Below are 26,269 nucleotides of genomic sequence, written 5' to 3' on the forward strand. Positions count from 1 at the left end.
CCACAGGTGGAGGACTATACACCTGTGGAGGATACTGAGATCAGGGAAAGGGATAGGTTCAAAAGAAAAAATATTAAGCGTGGACTGATATCAAGAGGAGGTCAAGTGAAAGTAAATTAAAGGTGGGAGATTCTTTTCTGGTGCACCAAAGGCAACGTAGGAAACTGGAATATATATATGCATTTGCCGTTGAAAATCAAGAGGATTAAAGGTCCCATGGTGACAGCTGTGAGATAACAAGGAATGCTTCATTTCTTTTTAGAAGACTATTTCAAGACGGTGTGGAAGAAGGTGAAGATGAACATGTAACGGAGATGCCTGAATAAATGGATTTTCCTTTCTGACATTTCTGTGGAGTCTGATGTTCAAGAAAGTTCACGGTTGGTGGAGTCAGAATGTGATGTAGGTTCTGAGCTGCATGATGTAGTTCCAAGGAGTCGGCCTTGTAGGATGAGTCGAAGGCCGGCTCGTCTAACTGAGCAGATGTAATATGAACCTGTTATGTTGTATGTACAAATTTACCTGTTAATTTATAAAGATGAACTGAGATGATGGGGGATGGTTGTGTAATTGTTATGTGCTGAAATAATAGTTGTATTAGCAAGTGTTTGTAGAATTCTGTAATAGAATGTGGGAAAGGCTAAGAGATCTGAAATGTAGAAGGAGAGGTCAGTAAGACGATGGATATTAAAGGATATGGTTTATATATAGCAGACTCCAGTGTATTAATGGTATATTAAACAGAAACATAACATTACCATACAGTAATAGTTCCAAAACCAAAGGATATTTTCCATTTTATTCTTAAAATGTAATGCTTTTTTAAGCCATGCCTGCAGTGCTGACTCATTCTCTCCCCCCTAAATTACACCATGGTCCGCTGAAACCTCACACAGAGCAGAGCAATCACAAATCAACAGACACAAATACTTGTGTATACAATCGATCATTTTGAAATAATTGTTAGAAAAACACCTTGTACTTACTCTTCACATATCTATTAAATATTTAGCAGGCAAGTAGCAATAAAATGAGCATTAAGGGTGAGTTTATTTAAAAAAAAAAATAATTTAATGAGATGGTACAATAGTGCAAATATACAAGTCACTTAACTACCTGGACATGCATACCTGTATGTCTAAAGCATCAGGTCTCTCCTACCTAACAAACGCGGACTAGTATCGTGCCACACAGCATTATTTTTGTAACTGTACAATTAATTTGTTTGAGTTGGCAATGCAGTATAACCAATTCACACAGTATATAGTGTACTAGTTTCAACTAATAGCCAACAGACCTCTTTTTCAGGATAATTGTGTAGTCCTTAAAACCCATTGGGTTTTGAAGGTCGCAGAAATCTACCCACCTTCACAAGTGGCACAGGGGAAGGACCCGAAACCACTGGTGGGGAATCGTGAAACCCATTTGACTTGAGGATTTATATTGCACAGACATGACACTTAACCATATACAGGCGCAGATGATATAACCGATAAATAACAGGGCCTGGTGGTTAACTATTTCAGACATCCGTCACCTATGGAAATCCCTGAGGTCTTCTCTTTCTATATGAGACTATACTTTTGAAATTAGATCCACATTATAAAAAGGGATCCGTCCAATCTTGGAGTGATTATTATTTTGGAATGCGGGAGCAAACAAGTGGAGAATCTATAGTGGATTTGATGACTGGACCGAGAAATGGGCCCAATTGCTTCTACTTTAGTGACTCCTATAACACATGTGATCCATTACTGTTGCATGCGTGAAAAGAGGAGAAAGCGAGGGGATCACAGTTTTGGCAAAGTATAAGACATTGCAAAAAGAATTGAACAGATGATGAGGTGTCCAAGAACTACAAACCAAAGACACAACAATGGAAAATCAAGAGTGTGATGTTAAAGCTGACATTGGGCGTGAGAAAAAACAGAAGGCTTCCAGGTTGGGAACTGCCTACAGAAATGTGGAAGGGTTGGACACAACAGAAGGAAAAGGGGATGATCGAAATTAGAAGAGGTGCTTTAGATGTTGGCTCGCCTTTACATTTTGCAAATTCTGGGCATTGCCCAGCAGAGAAAGCTGAGTGCAGAAAGTGTGGAAAAAGCGTCACTTTTCCCCCAGAAAGTTTCAAAACATGGGATAAGGAAATCTTTTTGTGAGGAAAAGTCAGCTGGGGAATCTGTGGTAGACAGTACTGGTATGAGCTTCTCAGTAAGTCTGGTTCGAAATAAGACCCAGAATGGGGAGAAACCACATGCTGAGGTTCACGTAAATGGAATAGGTGTACCCATGCTAATATACTCTAGGTCTGATTACACAATATTGATTGGAAGACTTTGGTGGATTTCACCGAGAGGGGGACACCATGCTCCACAATTTGAGCAAATGTCATGGATGTGTAAAGATTGAGAATGTTGAGGAATTCAAAGCAAATCTGGAGTGCATGGGTTGTTCATAAACGGCAAAAGTTTGTGTCTAAGTGGTGGGTTTTTATTGGGGTGCTATGAACACAGTGAACTGGGTATCTGTCTACACCACAGCGTGCCAGGTTTGGTCAGTGGGAGGAAGCCATTGAGGAATGTGGAGGGTGTGTTTGTTTTTGAGGGAAGGTTGGGATTCCTCCAGTGTTATCAACGTTTCATGCCATGTGTTGTGCCGGTTGCAGGAAATCGGGCATGTTCCAATATGTCTCAGGGCGGAGGTGTTGGCTCAACTTCAAACATTTTAAAAGCTGGTAGTGCTTGAGCAAGTGCAGATGTCAGAGTGGTTTTCTCTGAGTAGGGTTTATGAATGCCAGTCGAGTGGTTGGTTTGTGTAGACTTGAGGGGGTTCAACAAGAATGTGGTGGTGGACAGATTTCCACTTATAAAAATTGGAATGTTATAAAAATGGTGAATCTGGTAGGGTGGTGGTTTGAGGGGGCAAAGGCTCCAGCATGCTTGACTTGTATCATCAAATCAATTTCTGCGGTGGTACTTTCATAACACTGAATGGTATGTACCGATTCAGCAGGATGCATGTCATATCAGCAGCTGCATTCTTTCATCAGACATTCACTGTTAGGGAGAATTCTCATAAATGTGGTGATTCCCTTCACCTTAGAGACCCCCAGCAACTTTGCTGGATTTTGAGGACTTTGATCTTTTACCTGGAAACAGTGTGAACCTTTTTTCCCACTCTTTCGTGTATTTTGATGTGGGTTTTACATTTGTGTTCTTTGACTTTGCAGTTTTAAGATCTCCATAGGCGCATCTTTTCATGTGTGTTACACAGCCCTCTCCGTGCAGTGACACAGGGATGTCTTTTTAGACCTCCCAAAGGTTTAATACCTTATCTGGGATAAACTACTGTTTCCCAGAGAAAGTGAAATTGACTTTACTAGTCTTTCCAAATTCTTAGACCCAGCGCACACCATCTTACAATGGAGTGCTGGAGGGGTTACATAGTATCCCCTGTGTCTAAAATACTCATGTACCAATCAAATGCTACCCTTTCCTATTGGAAAGGCTGGTGGCAGTGGTTTTACAATGAACTACCATCATTTTTTTCCAACGGCGAACACCAGTAGCTAAAAAAATCACAGGAGCCATGTTTTTTAGGCTGGCACCTTAAGCCCCTTTGTTTAAATGGGTCCTGGTCTTTTTGGAAAGGTCCTTATAGTGTTTCTCTGCTTGCCAAACCATGTTTGGTCCCTTTGTTCGTGTGCCTTTGACAGGCTTCAGGGCTGAAGACCGCCTCTGGTGTATAAGTGTCTGAGGTGGGCAGGAAGTGAGGGAGGTGCCCAAAACTCCCTGTGCTTAGTCTCCTAGGAGACCCAAATGCACTCTGGTGTGATTGGCTGGCTGACTGTCCAGCAAGGGAGCCTGCTGGGTGAGTGACAGCTAGGCTGGAATTAATGGGAGAAAACTGTTTAAAAGGCAGTCGACCACTGGAACGAAAGAACCAAAGACGAGCTGGAAGAAGATGGCTGCTGCAACTCCTGGACCATTTGTTTGCCCAGTGAAGCCCTGCTGCAGGTCTGAATTGCCACAGCTTCTTCCTTTTCAAGTGGTGGGACCAATCAACTCATAAAACACCTGGATACCATTCTCAAGGCTGGTTAGGATAAACCAGGGAGAGGGACACCACTTTTTGAATCTACTGCTACTGGAACTGAAGTTACTCCATTTGTTTGCTTTCTTCGACGATCCCGTGCAGTGCAGGAGTCCCCAGACGTCCTCTCTCGTCACCACGACTGAGGCTCAGGAACAGTGAGATCTGCAGGACCTGCCAGGAACCAGGACTTCAGCAGCATTTGTTTCTTCATACAAAAGATACTGTGCCTACCCGATTGAGAGAACACCACTCTCGCTGTGAAGTTCGTGAAACTTTCCCAATTTACAGGCCTAATCAGCTTGTGACCCATCATATGATCCTTTTTCGCCTATGCTACCTCTGAGAACTTTTGCAAAACCTTTTCCGTTTGATACCAGAACTGCTCTTTCCTCTCCAGAATACTAGCCCATTGACTTTGACCTGACCTATTGACTTGGATTTAACGCTTCTGGTGAATTGAAACTATTTGCTCTGCCTAGAAAGTATGTGATCTTTTCTACTTACTTTTTGTCCTTTTTGCTCACTGGTAGGTAATTGAACTGCCATTTTGGTCCTATTTCAGGGCAGCTCAAACTGCCTCAAAAGCGTAGTTTCGTATTAGTGTATATTATTAATTTGCCTTCTCCTAGTGAAATATTTTCTAAATGATTTGCGTAATAAATTAATAGGTGTTTTTACCAAGAAACCTTGGATCTATGTGATCACTGCGACCACCCACAATTGCGACGGCCGAAAATGCCTTTGTTTTTTTTTCCCCCATTAAACCCCCTTTACACCACCGATATGCGGGGAGAGACCCCCTGTAACTCCCATATTAATATAATAATCCATATCCTCCACATATTAAAAAAAAAAAAAAAAATATTTCGGCCGTTGCAATTGTAAGGGCGACATTTTGGGCCATTTCCGAAACCTTGAATAGAAGTGTTTACTTGAACCTCTGTGATTGAAAGTCCTCTGTATAACTACTTGTACTGCTCTCATTCGCTCTTGAGATGAGCCTGGTTGCTCATCTCGCTACCAAACACTGTGTGGTACAGACCTATACCAAGGTTGGTTTGGCTAACACCGTTTAGTCCTAATTGTGTGTAGTGGTCCCAGAGGGTACTGCTTGCAATGCTGCCTAACATTCACTCGTCAAGAATGTGAAGGGTGTGACCTGCTTTCAGGAGGGTATTTTGGTGATGTCTGATGAATGGGAACACAATCAGCGGTTGGAGAGCGAGTATCATCAGAGGGGTAGGACTAATATTAAGGAAGGAGAAGTGTAAACGGAGTATCATTTATTTCCAAATCTAGGACACGGTTTGAGTGCATCGGGTGTAGAGCCTAAAGGGGAGCCTGTTTCGGCAATTGTCAGTGTAGAGAGGCCTAAGGTTAATCAGTTTCATTGTTTTATTTGGTGGTCAGTCAAAATGTCGAAAAAAAGTCAATGACAATGTCGAAAAATAAATATCGGGAAAAAAACAAAAAAAAGTCGAAATTCCCTCCCTTTCATTATATATATATATATATTTTGGGGTCCGGGAATAAAAAATGGGTTAAAAAGGGGCGTTTGGGGGGGGGGGGGGGAGACCCCCCCCCCCCATTTCGAATGTTACCATTTTATTTATAATGCGTACCAGACCCGAGGGTAAGAGGGCGCAGCAGTACAGGATATGCGAGGCATGAGTTACATAGATGCGTAATTACACATATAATTAGATATATACAGGCTGTATCAGTAGTACAATGTTTATATACAGGATAATATACAGTTTGCAGGTAGTATATCAGCAGGGTAGAGGGGGGAGAGGTAGTACTGGCTAGCTGACCAGTTGTTTCAGATGGTTGATGTAATTGGATCTGAATTTAGGGTAGGATTTCTCTTCGCCTATAGTGTGGGGCAGTGAGTTCCATACTTGGGCCGCCCGGACAGGGAAGCTGGTGCCTCCAGCCTTGGTCAGTTTATATCTAGGAATGATAAGTGTGTTGGCATTGGAGATTCTTGCGGGTCTGGAAGATCTTCTTTCTACAAATCTATCGGTTAGATAGGGGGGGAGCCACGTTGTTAAGGCTTCATGTGTAAGGGAGGCAACTTTCAGTAGTATTTTATTTTGGGTTGACAGCCAGTTGTTACGCCTTATCTTAGAAATGTGTACTCGTCTAGAGATACCAAGGGATGCTCTCAGAGCGTGATTTTCTAGAATTTGAATTCTGTATAGGATGTTTGTTGGCCCCGATATAGAAGGCGTTGCAGTAATCGAGTCTAGATGGAACAAGATCTCTAGCTAGAATCATGCAATTGTCATTAGAGATAGTGTTTACCTGCTCTGATGAGCTTACATGTGTAAGCTGTGGCCGAAGCCAGTGAGTTCACCTGTTTGTTGAAGGAAAGGGTAGCATCTAGATGGAAGCCTAGAGTCTTCACTTCTCTGGCTACCTTAATGGTATTCCCATCGATCTCAAATGCAGAGTAGTTCTGGCCTAGGTTTTTTTTAAATTGGACTGATTGCCCAGAATGACTAACTCTGTTTTGTCCTCATTCAGGCATAGACCGTTAGGGTGCATCTCATCATCCAGGAATGGATGGCCACTATTTACCAAGGCCAAATCCTCATTGCAATCCCCTGAAAGCGGCAGGAGACTCTAGGTATCATCTGCGTAATTGGTATAGGCAATACCAAGAAGTTCCAGATCATCAAAAAGGAGCTTAGTAAATATGTTGTATAATGTCAGAGATACACTGGGGCATGCCGCATAAAATGGGGATTGGGTCCGTTGCATCTGAGGGGGAGAACACCCTCCTGGTCCTTTCGCTGAGGAAGGATTCAACCCATGTTATGGCTTCTTTAGAGAAGTGTGCAGCGGAGTTAAGGTGGTTGCAGGACTTTGTGATCTACAAGGTCGAATGCGGCCGAGTGATCCAAGAGTAAGAGGCTCATTGAAAACTATGCCACGTTTTGTTGACCATTTTGCAGACCAGTGCAGAGAGATTGGGAGTTAGTGAAAACAATGTTTCAGTGGAAACAATGTTTCAGTGGACGGAGGGATTCCAGAAGGAATTTGACATCCAGGGGACAATCTCTAGAGCACTGGCCAGTTTTGATACCCAGATCACCACGTGGATTGTGATGGACGCTAATAACCAAGGTCTGTGAGTGGTTTTGCTCCAGAGTCCACACAGTGTAGATCGGCTGGTGGCCTTTGCGTCACATGCTCTGAGGGAGATTAGTTTTTCAGCCATTCAGGAGGCACTCCGTGTCATTTGGGCCATACACCCGTTAAGAGTTTATTTTGTGGGGAAGCAATTCAAAGTGTAGGGACAGAGCACTAATTAATTACCTCAGCCCAAACCGGGTTCCATAACCTGAGGAACGAGTGCATGTTTTGTACATAAAGCCAGGTTTATTGTACACAAAGTCGGGGAGCAGTTGGATAGTCCTGTGAAACTAAACCAACTCGTCTCAAATTACATCAATGTATATTTTAATACTTTTTTTGGCAACAGTTGAACGCTCCCAAGTATTTTATTACCACCCAACCCCCAAACATTATTTGGTCAAAACATTTACAAAGAAGTTGCATCTTTTCCAAATTCGTTCTTGCTCATTGGTCACTCGCAATCTTTATGACCATATGCAGCTTGTGTTAGCAATCTGCCTTACTTGGGATTGGTCCATGGTAGGTCTTGACCTCATGGTACAATGAAACCTTTACATGCAACATAATTCATTACTGAGTAACAACTGGCCTAGGGCCTTTTACCTTGAGCGTGTATGGACATGGTACGCTTGAATATTTTAGCAATTTGAGGAAGGCCTGCATAAATGGGTTTTTCTTTGAACTACAGATTGCAATCTCATCCAGCCCAGATACCTGGCTCCTCAATTTTGCGACCACTACTCCAGTGCGTACAGCCCCTAGTTTCACCCTGTGAAGACCATTCACTACCGGACACCCTGACTAGGCCTCATTTTTACTACCAGCCTATGCAGAACTGTTAAATCCTAAACATGTTCGCAAACTGACCTTTTACTGGATGAATCATTATTTCATCCGTTAACCCCCAAGCCCAGAAAACCAGAATGTCCCTTCTACCATTCGTCGAGCAGCTGCTAACTGCAGAGTCCGAATAAACTAGCAAAACCCCACTGCATGCAGAATTTATGAACTCTATTTAAGCTTTTTTCACATGTTTCTCTGTGATCAAAAACTCAATCTGTGCACATGTTGTAGGAATGTTATTCCTTCTTTACCATGGGATTGACCTATCTGCATGTGCCTTGAAACCCTCTGTTTCCATGTGTTTCAAAGCACCCAGTGTAAATAGTGTTCATGTTACGTTTGTGGTTTTAACATTGCATCTTTCTGCACGTGCAACTATAATTTCTAGACAAACCGTAACATTAAAGTAAAATATCCCATCCATAATGAACTACGCTTGATGCATATGACATTGCAACATCACGCCCAGTTTGCAACCTCGTCATCAATACTGCGCACGCAAACCCCCTTGTAATCCTGGGAACCCTTCCTGACAACACCAACATTCTACCCTTTAGTTAATACTTCAACTAACAAATCCTAATTCTCTTTTTGGTGAAACTACCCTAGAATCATTCCCTGTACCTGTTCAAATATGGGCATACTCCTCCGCCAGACCGCCCCAACTTGTCTACCCTTTCCGCAATCTACCCAATGCTCCACACAAGCAAAGCAACTCTTCAATTTTAAACAAACATTTATGGAAGTGTCAATGCTTGTGAGTGCAGGGCAATCTAAACGTGATCATGTTGCCCCAGTAGATGGACTGACTTTCTTCACAAGCCTGCGTGGCTGATGTGCATCCAGGGCACTCGAATACCTGGATGGTTGAAAATGCTATTGCATAGCACACCTCAGTGGATCAGCTGATAAATCCACTGTATAATGAATGCATTCACTGAAGTCTTGTGCTTAATGTATAACCTTAGGTTATACATACTTTTTGACTTGATATTTGAAGATTGATCTATTTTGACCTGAAAGGTTGAAAAAAGCAAGTAAGTTTAAAAAAAAAAATAAATAAATAAAAAGTTTACAAAATAGTGAGGGTGTTAACTGGAGGATTAGCTTTTTACGTTGCAAGGGCCTGGCACACCCATGAATGATTTGGATAAAGCTACACCGAGAAATACTGCTCTCATATTACCTTTACGTGTAGGACTGCTTGTGTGGGGGCCCGTGGGAAGGAATAAACCATACATTACAACAAAATACAGAATGTTCAGCGTCTGCAATATATCTTTTTGTGGGTCTTCACCTCTATTCAAAGTTGTTGTGAGTAGGCTTTGGCTTCCTGGTTTGCATCAGGTGGTAGGTTGGTGAGTGTGTGGTAAAGGATGGGTAAAAGCTGTGTGAAGGGGCGAGGGAGACTACAACCCGGAGGCAGAGCAGAAGATGATTGAGGAGGAGGAGGAGGTGGTGGTGTGCCAGACACTCAGTGAAGTGTAGGGGTGTGAGTTGGACGGGGAGAACCTCCCCCTGCTCCACCCGCCCAAACGCACATTTCCTTTGAAGAAGCTGCTCATGTGTCAAAAGGTGGGCAGCCAGGGAAAGAAGTCTGTGGTACTTGGAACAGATGTGATGTGAATAACATTGGGAAAATGGATTCAATCCACCATCTATTGCAGTTTCAATTAGCTTTCAAAATTGATGAGCACATTTTATAAAATGAATACTGCTATTGAAAAATACACTAAGATTAAGAAGGGTTCCATATGTTGCTTTTCATGATTTAGCAAAATCTTTTGACTCTCTAGACGGGTACATTTTATGGGTAAATCAAAAAAATGTGAGTACCGGCGGGATTACTGCTGCTGATTGAACTCTTTTGTATGCAGAAACTTCAGCTGTTGTAAGTTGCCCTGGGTTATCGAGTTACTCAATTGAGTTTTCCACTAACAAAGGAGTTGGAGGCTGCCTGCTTACCCCTCTGCTGTTTATGCCAGATTTGAATCCACACAATTCTGAAACACAGCCCCTCCGATCATCAAGGGGTAAAATATGGGGCATTAATGTGTACCGACGATACAGCTCTTATCGATATAACACACAGGCCTCCAGGAGTGACTAAATTATGCTTTCAAGTTATTTATGAAAACAGCCTGAAACTGAACCTTGAAAAGACAGACTGTTCAATTAGCCAGTTCCAAGTTCATGGGCAATAAATAATGGTAATATTTCTGTGGTGAATGAATAAAATTTGATTTTAGAGGCCTGAATCAATTTGATTATATATACAGCGGTAAGAGGATGGATACATGTCTAAAGGTTTTGATAATCAAAATAAAATACATGCCACTGTACGGTTGTGAAATATGGGGTTGTTTTAACTGCAGCAGACTGGATGGGGTGCACAATACATATCTGAGAAATATAGCAGGGATCGGTCCTAGTGCCCCAGGAGATGCTTTACGAACAGAAATTGGATATAAAAGGTATTGCAGCAAGGTATTGGTTTTATTTATTTTATCTCAAGGCCATAAAATTCGAGAGCATCCCCAACCCTATCAGATTAAAGGCAGTGCAGGAAATGACCTGCTCATTAGCAAACATTTGTGGTACAATAACTGAACTGCTTGCTAAAAAGGTGCGGTATTGAATTGAGTCAAATAGGCCAGTTGAAATGAAGACTATTCTTGGAGATTTCTCATACGCCAAACTGTGTTGCCATTTTACCATCAATGGAATTTTATGCTGCTTTACTTCGAACGAATAGCGAAAAACCGGAGCAGTCAGAGCATAGTAGAGTTGTATTAATGGTCCGCCTAAACGTTTTACCCTTGTTAGTGAGAATGTCCTGGGAGTATCTCACCCGCTAGTCCCCAGGGATCTCTCAGGTGGACAGGGCATGGCCACTGCTTTTGGATCCAGCCCCTGGGCATGGACCAGTGCAGGAGGATCACCTGGTTGAGGGGCCTTCGGGGAGTCCATGTGAGATAGCTGATGGTGAGATGCAGTATTCACCCCCCCCCTTTTTTTTGGCCGAGGAAGTGGGTGACACAGATTAATCCGACTAACTCTCTCACATCATACTAGCCATGTCCCATTAATCGGGTCAGACAGTCGGGCACTTCACCCAATTGTATACACTTGATATCAAATCGCTCTCCTCACATGAACAAATGACAACACTTAAAGACGCACTCTTGAGCAAGGTGGAACACAAGAACGAGCAGAACCTACTGAGCAGAGCAACAGACCAAGGGATGAGTTTGGTCTGAAAACCACAAGGCTTCCCTATTGGAGTTCGTTGCCTCCGACAGGCCACGAAAGACACGTGGAGAAGGCCAGAATCCACAAGTGAAGAATTGTGTTTCAAGGACGCCAGTGTCTCCCGGGTGAACGGCAGAGTTGGGTAGACGAGGTCAAGCCTTTGGTACTAACCTTGACTCAAAAATCTGAAAGCGCTAAACGAGAAAGAAACGCGCACACTGCCAGTGAGTTGGCAAGTGACCGGTGTGTGTTAAAGTAGCAACATCATATCGCAAGTAAAGGCTGTACATGTGTGGATGAAATGTGAAAAAGGCAGACCTGTGAAATACAGCAGCAAGATAAGCGATACTAAGTAATAGCGTGGTCCGGTGAAAGGAAGTAGCCCATTCAAAAGGTGCATTGTTTGAAGCTGAAGAGCGACAAACTGCTAAGTAAATGGTGAACTTTGAATTGAAGTGGTCCTGTGGTGGCCTATAAAGAAAGCCACGCACATTCGAAAGACTGGCATCCAAAAGTGGTCAGCGCTCGACTGAGACCTGATTTTATATATTAAGCTTGGGGAAGGGAGCACCCTTGCAACTTGTGAACGGTATCATTGGAGGCCTGAGCCCGGCAGAGTGCAAACTTTGAATCTTTTGGTTGGAACATTATTTTGAAAGCCGAAGAAAGGGAACTTTAAATGTGGAAGGCCAGGCGTGCCTCAGTCCACAGTTGTGAAGTGTGTACTGTGTTGGAAGCTGAGCCAGAGTGTGTCAACCTGCATACAAGGATCGCCTTACGTGAGGCCTAACCTGGGGAGGAGAGCTGGTGCAGCCACATTATCATTTTGCAAACCTTTTCTCCTTTTTACCCTTTTTCTACAAGAGATGGGTCAGGCATTAGGTTTTTGTTAGCATAGGCCATTTTGATTTGACAGATTCCACTAGGACTGTTTTATCGTTCGATGGTTGAGACTACTCCCATCTTAGTTATAGGGCAGAGTAGGAGTTTCTCCTCCAACCCCAGCATTATCAATAAAGGTTTTACAAGTTGTATCCATTGTGTCGGTGTCAATACTCGTGATACCATGCCTTCCCTACAGTGGGCGTACATAAAAAAATACTGCTGTGGATTGGGCTATGATGAGAACATTTTACACTTCCTGCTGATATGCCCGATTTTGATTGCTTTCAGAAGAATGCATTGCAGTTTTGTCAAGTTTGTAATTGGGGAAACAGCGAGTGCAATTAAATGTGTTTTAATGATCCATGTTTTATATCTGACGTTGATTATTTTGTTATGGAGGGGCTCAATCTATGGAATAACATAATTATTTTTGTTGAAATATTGATTTTATGGTTAAAATATGAAGAAGGGTATGCTGGCAATTGCAGCTATGTTCAATATTTAGGTATGGCTTTTAAAAGGTAAGGAGTGGGGATTTAAGAACCAGTCCAAGGACCGAACCACTGTAGAAGCTTTCATTCTAATCTCCTGCGTAAAGCCAGGCTTCTGGGTTATTTCTGGTGTGTTCCTTCTGGTTTGAGATGAGGGGGCAAGAGGGGTGCTGTTGAGCAGCCTGCAAAATGGCTGCTCCTCTTATGCTCCACTCACCTGACCTCGCCAACAGAGCCACAGACCTTTTTTAAATCTGACCCTCCTTGTGGGTGAGACGCACGGCAGGATAGCCGGTGAAGTTTGAGGCTGGCGCAGATCAAATCCGGAGATTGTAGCCTGAATGCATGCCTGGCTGTGGCGTCTGGTGGCACGCGGCTGGGAACAGAGAAACTGTGACTGAGCCTGCTGTCAAGCCCACATTGAGCATTGGCGGGCCGGTCTTGTCTGTCTGGCCTATTTGATCTGTCCCCAGATGCTTCTGCGCCGTCAGACTGGCCTGGAGGCACAACACACTGACGGGGACGCGAATGCTGGCATACCCTGCTGAAGGGTGATGGTGGTGCCCGTAGGTAGGGTGCATTCTGCCTTGGACATTCAATAGTAGGCGAGGAGCTGCTGGCTGAGAGATGGAGAGATAGTGTGGACCTCCTGCGGGTGCTGCGCAGGAACATGGTGGCAACACCATCGGAAACCCTTCGAGTGAAAGTGTTCTGCACTGGGGCCAAGAAGCACGCCACTGTGGGAATAAGACTGGGAGGGATGGGCCTTGCGCCTGGTTCCCACACTCCTCCTGGGACTGCCCTGGAGGACATTAGATGTATGGCTGAGGTCCCACCATCACCACCGAGCATTTTAAGCCACAGTGACGGCACAAACGGCGCTGGAGGTACCACTCTGCAAACTGCGACTACGGGTAAGCAACAGTGTGTACTGGATACAGCGGTATTGCCTCTGTGCCCTCTTCCCCACCCATAGCGACATGACTGGGAGGACATCCCCGGCCTCAGAATTGTGAGTGGATATGCTGGGCTTCTGTGCTGGGGAGGGGGGGCCTGCCGCTGGACTGGTTACTAGTTGGGTATCCAGTGTGTCTGCTGCCTAATGTAGGGTGTGCGATGCATATCGGGGGGGAGAGGGGAAATCCCTTTACAGGGCTTGGGGTTTCTTGAGGGGTGCCTGTGTGGGCTGCTGTAGGCCGTTCTGGGCATGGATGTGCACTGCCGCCTCTCACTGAACTACCATACTCTACCCAGCCCCTGCACCACTTCTTGGGTGATTACGGCTGCCAGACCTCAGCAGGAAAAATGTTGTCTGGGCAGAGGCACCAGAGGGCTCACTACTGCGACTATGACAAAAGGAAGTGGAGCCCATAAAATGCTAAGCAATATTCACTAGGCAGATGCCCAAAATGCCACTGAAGGCGGGGTACTGCTGTCCAGATTATCCAAGAGTGCTAGGGGGAAAATGAATGTCCAGTTTACGGTTGAAGAAATCCATTAATGTTATAGGGGAACTCCCAAAAGGTAAGTCTATGGGACCAGACAGCCTCGCTGACAAATTTTATGTAGCTAACGGCACACTGTTCACTCACCATCTGCTGATGGTGAGAGGCGATAAGGAGCTTGATCATCCCAACATGCTACATGAGGCTACCATAACAATCTTTCTTAAACATGGCAAACCGGCTAATGAATGCGGGTCATACAGGCCCCTGTAATTAATTTAACTGGACACAAACCTTTTTGACAAAATTATTGCGAGTAGACTCTGGTTCTATTATGGGCAGGACCACGGCGCTGAATATCTGCTGACTATGTAATATTGTTGCCCAACTTTAGCCAGAGGCTGAGTCGGTCTCTGTGGCTCAACGCTCAGAAGGCCTTCGACATGGTCTCCTGGGAGTACATGTTCATTATTCTCGAGAAAAAATGGCCTGGGAGAAAACATGATACAGTTTATTAAGCTTTTTTATATGCACCCAAGGACCAGTATTGCTGAACTTGCGGCTGTCCAATACAATTGGGCAGGGGCACGCGCCAAGGCTACTCCCTGTCCCCACTATTATTTGCATTTGTTATCGAGCCTGTGGTGGATATGGTACACGAGCGCCACATCGTGAGGGGGAATCAGACTTCTGGGTCTTTCGAGATGACATCTCGCTATAAGCAGAAAATGTGCTATTCTATTTTAGAGAGCTCCCAGTGTAAACTTAGACCGGATAATTCAAGATAACTGATTTTGGGACCTCCTCTGGTTTTATATTAATTATTCAAAGTCAGAAATGTTTCCCCTCAACGAGCTGACAAATATGCTGATCTGGGTAGACTCCCTGAAGTGGGCGCCAGATGGGTTCTGTTATCTTGGCGTACAGGTGACTAAAGACAAAGAATCCTTGCTGGCTTATAATTACAAAACATACATGTGGCAGGAAAATTAGTCGCTGGCGATTTGCTCCGCTTTCATTGGCTAGCAAAATTGTGCTTGTCAAATTGATACTCCTCCCTAAACTACCAATGTGCCAATATGGCCGTGATGGAGTTTCAATGGGCTCCACTGGGGTGGGGGGGGGTTTTGGGGAGATTAATTTGCAGCACCCAATTTTGAATCTACTAGCTTCCTGCTCAAACTCCATTGTTCATCGTATTGATACTGGTTTGCCGAGTTGCCCCTGCATGTCCGACTGGAACAAAAAGCAGCCGGTAAGGCGGATCGCAGGACTCTCATATTAGGGGGGGGGGGGAAATACGCAGATGACTGTCCCTTTTTGACCAGTACAAACTACACTAATAGCATGGTGTTGCATATTTAGCCAAACCGGGGTAATCTATCCTTATTACAAGTGGTTGCTGATCTGGAAATTCCCTGGGTTGGGTCGTGCGTGGGATAATCCACTTGGAGTGAGATGGGATGCACTGTGCTACCAGGCAAAGGGAAGACTTGCTCCCAGATGGGATGTTCATTACCTTGCAAGTGGGGAGGTGGGAGTACTGTGACTATTTCAATTTTATAGAATGCGAGTGGCAATATCCAGATGGTGGGAAACATACCCAGCAGAACCAACAGATGATGAATTTCTGGTGTACATATGCAACTCCTATGGATGTCGTAGAATACTTGCAATGTTATAAAAGATGATACTGGATAAGTCAATTGCACAGGTATCCCCTGTTAGAGATAAATGAGCAGTAGATTTGGAAGCGGAAATTACTGATGCACAATGTTTGTTGACGAAGTCCATATCCCTTAACTCTAGGTTTAAACTTGTCCAAAACAAGACTCAATAGACTCAATTACATGCCCGACAAGCTCCAGAAGATATATCCAGATCAGGTTGGCAGATGCCACTGCTGTAAAAACTAAGGGGCTCGCCATTTACATATGCTGTGACGCACTTCAACGGTACTGGAAGCAGGTAGTCAACACAATGGCCAAGATAGCGCAGCACCTGCTTACGTACTCCCTTATGGAGACTGCTTGTTTTGTGGGGGGATATTCAGGAAAAGCGTATTCAACTCTTCTTAAACATTGGGTACATACTTGCACACGCTGTTTATTACTACAATGGCATGCCACCAGCCCACCAACGCAGCAGGATTGATTTTCCAGCTTGATCTGGACAGAGGACTGTGAAGCTCTGTATATACCTACCTTGCCAAGTTGGTCCAGGCCTAAGGACAAATGGTGTGAAATCCGGACTTACCCGGGTAGTTTATAGAGTGAAGCAGAGTACATTAGCACTGCGATGTGAGAGTAACGAGTTGTGTTTCGTATTAAGTGGAAAGTTGATGGTTAACCTTCTTTGTAGCCAGATGCTCGCATATATTGCTTGCGATCATGTTTCTGTCTGCTGACACAAGTAAAATAAAAAAATCTGGTTTGATGTGGTGTGTTGGAATTCAGCAACTAGGTCCACTTTACGGCAAAGGCAAATTGCTTGGGGGACTGACAATGTTCGGATCGGTGGTGTAGCTCTATCTTATTGGTTTGAAACTGCAGAGTGAGCCAAAGGCTGCTTGTTTCATTTCTGGGGGTGCTGTGATGCTGTGGTCTAAGTATAGAACAGTCTACCTTTGGCCATTTTTAGCCAGGAAGTTTGCCAGCGACACTAGTGTTTGCCACTGTCTAAGCATATGCCAGGTCTTTTCTAACGGCAGCACACTTCAAATGTTCCGAAGTATTTGATGGAAGAGTCTGACCTACACCTTGGAAAGCTTTATCTTCACGTTAGTGGCTGAGCACTTTCAAAAGGCTCTACCCCAATAAAGTTCCCACCGCGAATTGGTCCATTTTTAAGCTCTGTGTGGCCAGTCCATGTTGCTATGTCAAGAGTGTTGCAAGCTGTTGTTGGCTCCCAGGGTGCTTTTTCTACCTTGAGGAAGGCAAGAGCTGGTACAGGTGGTGTGTGAGAGAGACATTTCCAAGATGGTAAAACACTTCTCCTGGGTGCAACTCCTCTTCTAGGCTACAAGAACATACCCACCCCCCCCAACACAGACACACACTGCCTCAAATACAAAGGATGTCCCTTATGAAGCACTGGCTCCCACCCAGCCTCTTGAAGGTATCTAACCTTTCCAGCATATAACAAAGGTCGTCTCAAGGGCTGGGCCAAACCTCTTGTTGCTGAACACCAGCCCCAGACAGTAAGCAACAAAGCTTTGAAAGTTCAGTGGTCAAAGCCATCGAATGTGCATTGCCAATTCATAACCATCTTTACCCAAACTGCTACCTGGCCTTGTGTCTACGATTTCTAAATTTGAAACTGGATTGCCTTCAAAGGTATTGCCACTTGTATTCCAAAAAGGTCAATGTGAAATTTAGGATTCATTTTCTTCTAGACTTGTCAGCAAGAAATTCTTTGTAGCCCACCTTCCTGATGATCGTCAGGAATCCACCGTTTAGCAGTTTTGCAACCAAAAATGGATTCTCACTTTAGTGAGAATCCATTCGGGCACTTTCTAAAGTGTATCCCCATTGCTGCTAATGCTCAATGGTGATGGCATTAGCAAGTGCATGTGAGTGGTCTTGCATATGGATGTTCTGGTTGTCATACACTGAAAGGCCTGGTTTTGGAAATGTCCTACCAACCCAATGACATTCAGGTATTCATTGAATTAAACTCCGTACTCCCAAACTCGCCAACTCCAAAACTCACTGACTATTATGTTGTTAACAGTCTCTAATTGTCCTTGTGCTTATGGCTGCTTATCAAGATTTATGTTTTTTAAATTCAATTTGACATTTTGAAAAGAGATCGTACCTAGTTAATGTTGAAATGTTTGATACCAAGACGTGAACTGTTCAATAACCAACTTTATTTTTTTTTAATGAATAGAGAAGTTGATGTTATATCTTCAGAATTCGAGTTAATAATATTGACATGTAATGCCCTAATTATGAGATTTGAAATTATGTACCTCCATGTTGAAATATCAAGGACGAGCCTTTTTAAGCGTACATTTCAAAAAATACATAGAATGTATTGCAATGGATTTTTTAAAGATTAACCCAGGGTTTTTCACACTGCACGCACATATAAAGAAGTAATTTTTGATCAAAATGACTAGAATTTACAGAGTGTGTTTAGCGCAGAATACGCATTTACAGCCTACTTCGCTTTGAGTTGCACCTTGAATGTCTCAAGTTTGGTCCCAGTGGTTTCTAACCACCCTCCAACGCCATCTTAGTTTTCGTCTTTTGATGCTGCTGTTGGTTATGCATACATTATTTAGCAGCAAGTGCTTCGTTGGCCCAGATGCTGCTGGAGGTAATGGAAACTGCCTGCCTCCTAAGTTTCCGACTGGGCAGGGCCTCAAATTATTCAATAAGTATACAAATGTGTAAAGAAGGGTTGTCCAACTGAAGGCCTCCAGGGCAGGATCCATGTTAGGTTTTTTGGGATACGCTACATTAATATTCGAGTACATTTGCATACCATGATTCTAAATGTATGCACATTATATTTTCTCTATATAGATTTATGATGTATATCCTGAAAACTAGTCGGGTTTCCGGGCCTCGAGTTACACAACCCTGCATTAAACTAACAGGTTGCCCTTGCTTTTGTCACAATGCATGGATTTCTATAATTGTCCAAAAGCAACTTCTGACCGGGTGTATTTGTCAAAGATTTTCTCTTTGCGACTATTTTGGGTTTGGGCCAGATCTCCCTCTTATTTGAAAATAGCAGCATTTGCTGAGCCAGAAGGCTTACACCCTGTGGCATTAAGTTGAGACCCTTCAGTTCATATATGGAAATTAGTCAACCAATTCCTATGATTGCCCTAAATCTCCGCTGTAGGTTTGGAGTGGTTGGCGCTGGGGGTGGTCTGACAGTTCTTGGAATATTCGGTCATGCCTTCAGGGTTTGTGAAGAACGGGTGGTAAACATTTGTCACTTCCACTATATCAGTTGCAGGCTGGTGAGGCGTTTTTATTTTCATTTACTGATCTCGCCTGGATATATGAAATTGGGATGCTTTTTAAAATGTCCTTATCAAACTAGGTAGTCTTTAGTGGTAGTTGATTGTGGGGTAATGACCCCAGCCTGGTCTCAGTCTAGCTACTGCATAACCGTATCATAATTTATCTTCTCTGTGAAGTTGCATTTTTTTTTTTTTTTCTTTTTTTTTAATTGATTTTTGCAAGAGTTCAGTTTTAAATGTAAATGCCTGCTGACCCATCTGTAAGGTTCCTTAAAGCATAAAGATGGATTTCTTTATTTTACAAACATTCTAAAATGTACCTTGTTCCTTTCAGAGTTAGGCCATCTTTTACAACCCCAAAATGGAATTCCTCCTTCAAATGCAGCTAGCAGTTCAATGGACCCATTCCATGCTTGCAGTATTCTCCAACAACTCAAAGTTATGTATGACGAGGGACAGCTGACTGATATTGTTGTCCAAGTTGATCGTGGAAAGCAGTTTTCTTGTCACAGAAATGTTCTTGCTGCAGTCAGTCCCTATTTCAGGTATGTTGTTTTTTTAAAGATTTTCTTTACATATTTGTTTGCATACTTCTCATGTTTTTTTTTTATTCAATTAAGAAATGTATTTCTGTTTTGTGAGTTAGAATTTGGTGCTTATGCTGGAGCTTTATCACCACCATGTGGCCAAACGAATGATGCAGAGAAAAGGGTTGAGTGCATGGCAAGTGATTGTGGCATATATTGGCCACTGTACTTGATTTCTGCCCTATCCACCAATAAGGCATTTTATTCAATGTCGTGCAACCAGGAGTTGTGGGAAAATGCTGTGTCCCTGTAAGCCGAATTTGTCTGTTCAGGCTTCTGTAAGCTGAGACCGGATACCATAATGGTCATGATCCACCCCACACTTAACAATGAGTTATAGGCAGAGCAGGCTAAGCAAGTGCACATCTTGGGTGCCACTGGAACGCTGTTGGCCACCTGCAACAGCAATGCTGCTTATGCACTGCAAACGGCAACCTGCAGACGAGTGAGTTCATTTCTTACTGCATGGTCAACAATAACATCTTTAGGGTTGAGGTATGAAACTGCAGTTATTTAAGGTATAGAAGACTCCTTTTTGTTGTTTCTTGCCCCAACTTATGGGTCTCCTCTCCCCAGCCACTAAGCATACCCCCCCGCCCGCACCCCCTTCCCATAATCCTTGAAATTGGGTCACTCCCTGCCCCCCGCGGCTTTATTGTATGCTCCCCTATGTCCAGGCCTAAACTGTGAATTTCCCCCCCCCATTCTCCAATTAGCCAGTCATCTTAAACTCTTTGCTTTTTGTATTGCAATCCTCCACTACACCCCATTTTTGTTTAATTTATTATCCTTATCCATCATTCTATTGGTTCTCCCCTACACCACTGCATCCTGTTCTCACCCACTCTGCCCTTTGTTTTGTCAGCTCTACTTCGCTCCTCTCATGCTGTCTTTTATTTATTGGTTGAGAGTTGAAGGGGCAGCTCACGGTACCTGAGGGAGATTGCAGGTAGTGGTCTAGGGTACCCTTGGCAAGGACTGGTGTGCAGACAGTGGGCCTCATTCCGAGTCATGCAGGTAAGTATCTGTATTTTCCGGCATGGCGTAAAGTACGACACCGTGCTGGTTGGAAGTCCGAAAATTACGGCCCATTCCGAGCTCACGGACACGCGCTTTCCGCCATGCCGGAAAAGGACCGCGCGGCCTGCCGCAAAACCCCCCGAAAAACCCCTACCGGCATGCAACCGACACGTAAAGTACTACACCGCCCTGTAAGCATTAGCGACCGTGCATAACGGTGACCGTAAATTACGGACTGTAATTTACAGAAACCGTAAATTACGGTCTCCGCCGAAAAACGGATCCGGAAATTACGACATCGCACAGGAACGGGAAGGAGAGCGGCGGCCATCTTTAAAAACACAATCCATTGCCATCCGCAGCTGCCAGCAGCCCTGTGAGGAAAGTAAAGTCGTGAACCAGACCAGGCACCGCAGGACATGCCGAAAGCACCAAAAAGGGCGGCGGATCATATCCGCAAGGTGAAATTCTCCACCGATGAACTGCAGGTCATGGTAGACTACCTTGCAGAGCATGCTGATGTAGTTTTCAGCGGCGACATGCGCAAGGAATCAACCCTCCGCAAGAAGACCATCTGGGCGGAACTGGCACAGAGGGTGAGCGCTGTTGGAAGCACCCCCCGCACCCCAAGGGACTGCCGCAAGCGGTGGGACGAGGTGCGGGTGCGGGGCCTCCTCTCCACCAACCGCAGCCAGGCCCTGCAGACGGGAGGTGGGCCAAGTACACAGGTCCAACTAGAGCCGTGGGAGGAGAACTGCGCGCAGCTCATTGGCACGGAATCCATAGAGGGTGTGGGGACCATGGAGTGCGGCGGAACGACTTCTGCAGAAGGAGGTGAGTGTTGACAGTGCACACTGGCAATGTCCATTGCATTATGTAAACTGACCCAGGGGCCATCAAAGGTACCCTCTCGTGTTGCCCTCCCCCATCCAACGCATCCCCCCCATCCAACAAATGCTGAGGCAAGTGCCGCTTAATGCTGGCCCAAGTGCGAGTACATAACGCACATCAACCATACTGGACTGACTTGCACAGCCCATCATGCACACCGTCCAGCGTGGTAGGCATAGTACCTGCCGAAATGTACATGAACAGGGCACAACGAATCACTCCCAAACATGTGTATATGTCATCACCACATGCACATGTACCACTTCCATAGCTACCCCCCAAACTGAACAACCCGTGAATGACTGAAATGTCCATGCAACCATGTATGCAAATAGGACATAGCACATACACTAATGTTGTCCCTCTCTCCTACCCCCACAGGCACAGACCATGACAGCACAGAGCCCCAAGGAAGCCGGCCAAGCACCTCCGCGGGTACTGGCAGGGCCAGGCCGAAGCCAGCAGCCAAGAAAACCACCCCTCAGCCTACGGAAAGGCCACTTGAAGCTGGTAGACCAGCAAGCCACACAACATCCGCGGCAGCAGCCGAGCAGACCCCTACCTCAGCACAATCGAGCATTTCCGGGGAGGCTGCCGCACCAGATGAGTGGGAGCCCAGGCCGCCACCCATCCAGGGGCCCATGTCGGAGGACGACCAGGAGAGCATGCAAATGCTGGAACCATGCCTCGTGACACTGGCGTCATGCAGTGACTCCGGGGATGCACCATCACCAGTGCACAGCCTTGAACTTGACCCGCTGGGGTCTGACGTCGTTCCCCCCCAGTCCACCCATACAACCCCCTGCACAGCATGCTGGTGCAAGTAGATCATCCGATGGCCCCCCTTCACCTGACCAGTTCAGAGTTCAGCAATTGAGCGATCTCATAGGGAACTATATTGAGGATAATCGCCAGACCAGGGCTGGACTGCATGAGGAACTCTATCAAATGCACCAGTCCCTCAACGACTGCACCACCAGATTGTGCGACTCCCTGACGGACAATACAACCCGGCTATGCCATGTCCTCAACCGCATTGCTAATGCCCTTGAGGCAGGGAGTCAAAATACGGAGCCACAGCAGGAGGGCACGTCCGAGACAAGTGAGGCCATGCAAGGCAGCCCGGAGAGACGCCTCTGGCGTTCCTTGCGCAAACGGGATTTGCCTCCCCCAGACAAGGGCTCCAAGGGACATTAGCCATTCCTGCCACATGTGGTCCCAAGATCCTACATGGGACGACTGCTCGGGAGTTGGGGGGAGGGGGGTGGCGTTGTGTTCTGGAGTTGGGGGGAGGGGGGTGATGTGTTCTGGAGTAGGGGGGAGGGGGCATGGGCATTTGCTGAAGTAAGCACTGTTTTTTTCATTTCTTGTTATCTCAATACACAATTGGTGTTGCAAAGTTGAACCGTTGTGGACATTCTTCATTGCACTTTTTGTCCATCTGCACATATGGCATGGGCCCATTCGACACCAGATATCAGTGGAGGGGTCAGCCACCAGTCCTGGTTCGCGGGCACATATGTGCATCACGCAAACCTGGTGACTGCTGCATCTACACGCATGCACGGGTATGCCCATGGTCTGGTTGCCCCATGGGTCTGTGCAGGGGGTTCATGACAGGGGTCATGTGGCTTGCTGTTAGGGTACATCCACCAACAGCTGCATGTGTCGCAAAATGAGGTGGGTGTGTGGTCTGTCATGGTGGTGAACAGTACTTGGCTGTCATGGCAGGCTTTCGATGATGGCCATATGTACATGTACATAGATATATTCGGCACGATCAGGGACACAAATATGTGTCCGATGCAATGTAATGCTGTGGGGTGTCCTGTCTACATGATGGTCCGTGAACGGTGGTGTGGACATCTTGGGGTACATGTTCCTTTGTCGCATGCTGCTGTTCTGATGTCTGATCATTCTGGTGCTGTGTACTGTGTACATTCTCATTTGGCTGTGGATCATGTCCATCATCCAGCTCTGATCCATTCTATGGTGATTCCCAACACTCCTATGGGGGTGCCATGCCGGTGACGTGATATCGTACCCATGCTGTCCTCCGTGAATTCCACTTCCAGGGGTGGGTCTCCAATGTGGTGCCAGGCTGGGGGATGCCGCAATGTGAATGTGCAGTGTGCCCTCGGATATGCACTTGCACTTGCGGTTGTGGTGTCCGCCAATGAGTGGTGCTGGTGTAGTGTGCCTATCCCTTGTCAGTTGGTGTAGATTTAGTGTGATGTGGGTGCCTTATTCTGGCAAAGTGAAAATATGTTCATATGTGCCGTTGCCCTGGTTATTTGGCAGGTTTGTTGTCAGGGTGAACAACGTACAATGGCGCCATCTTTTCTACGCAGTTGGTTCATGCAGGCACCCACCCTGTGGCACCAGTGCACTTGCATGACACACTCAGAAGACTCAACAGCCAGCCAGACAGGTCATCCTGCATGTTGGGCCATGTGGCGCGGTAGCGTGCTGACCTCTTTCCTTTTCAATCGACCCTCCCAGGTCCAACTTGGGGCCCTCCTTTCTGACATGTTTTCCTCCACCTGTGGTGTTCCCCTGGGATCTAATCTCCCCCCCCCCCCCCCCTGGCTGTTCAACCAGTATTTGGCACTCCTTGGCCACCGCATCGCCACCCTCTGCCCAAACTTTCAGCGCTATGCGGACGATACCTCCAGATGGCCCCCTAAATCTAGTAGTTAACTCGGATGAGGACATCTTAAGGTGTACCAGGATCTGCTTATGGTCTGCATAGGAATAGCAGAGGAAACTGTGGGAGATGAGTTTAGTCAGAGGCTGGATGTACATGTTGAACAGCGTGGGAGATATGGCAGACCTTTGAGGAACACCACATGTCGGGCCATAGAATTGGACTGGAAAGGGGGCAAAGAGAGGGCGTGACAAAGGTCAGAGAAAAGAGGCAAACCACGAGACAACTGTACCAGAGAGGCCAGGCCCCGTCAGACGACCAGTAGGGATGCCGTGACTGTTCCAGCAATGCCCCTATGCTTCCCTGGTCCTGTATCCATGCCAGATCATCCACAACGGAGACCAGCAAACCCTTGCTTCCTTTCCTGGGTCCTTTACTAGACAGGGGTGAACAAAGAGGGATTCTTCAAGATGAGCATTAAGCAGTGGACCAGCCACAGATTCCAGGAGCTTGGTTTGGGGGTCGGGGGGGAGTGGGGGGGGAAATGGGCAGAAGTTGGCTGGGATAAATTGGTCCAGCGATTGCTTCTTCAGCAAGGGCATCACTGTGGCATGCTTAAGAGAAGCCGGAATCAGCCCAGTTTAAAAAGCTTCATTTACTGCTTCCATAAGCAAAGGCACTATATCGTGCAAGATGTCCTTCAGAATGCCCAAAGGAATATGGTCCGTCTGGGATATAAAATTCAGCTTAAACTGCCCTAGCAATATCCTCAGAAAAAAAATGGGAGATGTAGAATGTTCTACACTTTGCGATGTTTGCTTTTTTTGTAGAAATAAAATAGAGGCCCTGAGAGCGTGGGGATAAAGTCAGAGGGAACAGGGGATGGAGAGGGCAAAACCTTGCTTTTGGAGAGGTGAACCAAGGTTTTATTAGATCCATAATATCCTTCTTGGGCACTAATCGCCAGACACGCCAAGCAACAAGCTGGGATTGAAGCGCAGATAGGCTAGAGGGGAGAGTCTAAGAAAAAGGAACAATAAAATGGTCTGTCCAGAGGACCGGAAGGGCCAGGAAAAATGGATGCCTCCTAGCTTGGGTGCAAATATAAGATCCAGTGGGTTTCCTAGGTCATGGGTAGGACAGTTAACATGCCGACTTCATTCATGGCCACAATACAATTATGAATATTATCTGCAAGAAGGTTAAAATTGCCATCAATCAACAAAAAAAGCATGCCAAGCGCTGAAGGTCAGCCACAAGCTCAAATGCCTCACAGAAAGTAGAATCCACTCTACGGGGGGTGCGATGGACAACCAACAGGCGAGTGCAAATAGGAGGCGATCACGAGATGCAGATGAACAGTACCTCCAGCTGAAGATGGTAATTAAGTGGCAGCACTTGACCATCAAGTGAGTTTAAGGAAAAAAAAATGGCCACACCCCCTCCAACACTGGGGACGAGCTATATGTAGAATTTTTAAATTAGGGGGTAGCAGTTGCACTAGAGCAGGACCAGAAGTATTGCACAGCCAGGTTTGTCACTGACGTTCAGTCACGGCCATAGTCCACTAACATGTCATGGCACAATGTGGCATGCACCGGCAAAGAACACACATTTTTGAAGCAGATGCCTGAGAGGATTGTATTGACTTCACAACAGGGCTAATGATCTCTGTCTTAGAAACATCTGCAGAACATCTCTGGCAATACCCGCAGGCTTGCATGTTTCTTCAAACGCGGAAATAATGGTAAAAAGGAAGCGCTGTATTCATTGTAATTATTGCAACCTACCATCAGTGGATTTGGAAAAAGAGATGGCAAAGTAAGATGACAAAGGGCAAAGTAAGGCGCAGAGTTGGAGAGAAGTTGAACAAAGTATGTGAGCAAAGAGTGAAGTACTGCATGTATTTTTATTTAGAAGATGGAAGCGGTGTGCGGATCAGTCGCTTACTAAACTATTTTGCAGATTGAATAGAGACTGATTTGCAG

At 45.5% G+C, this 26,269-nt stretch overlaps 1 protein-coding gene across 1 annotated transcript in view; it reads left to right on the forward strand.

Annotated features, from left to right (window-relative positions):
• Window positions 1–26,269, forward strand: part of KBTBD8 (kelch repeat and BTB domain containing 8) — a 155,283-nt gene that overhangs the window by 17,930 nt on the left and 111,084 nt on the right. The window contains exon 2 of the mRNA XM_069643786.1: window positions 19,471–19,681. Coding sequence (XP_069499887.1) covers window positions 19,471–19,681 — 211 coding nt within the window. The remainder of the gene's footprint in view (window positions 1–19,470; window positions 19,682–26,269) is intronic.

The sequence above is a fragment of the Ambystoma mexicanum genome, chromosome 2p, assembly GCF_040938575.1.
Source record: "Ambystoma mexicanum isolate Mex_15411 chromosome 2p, UKY_AmexF1_1, whole genome shotgun sequence".
Lineage (NCBI taxonomy): Eukaryota > Metazoa > Chordata > Amphibia > Caudata > Ambystomatidae > Ambystoma > Ambystoma mexicanum.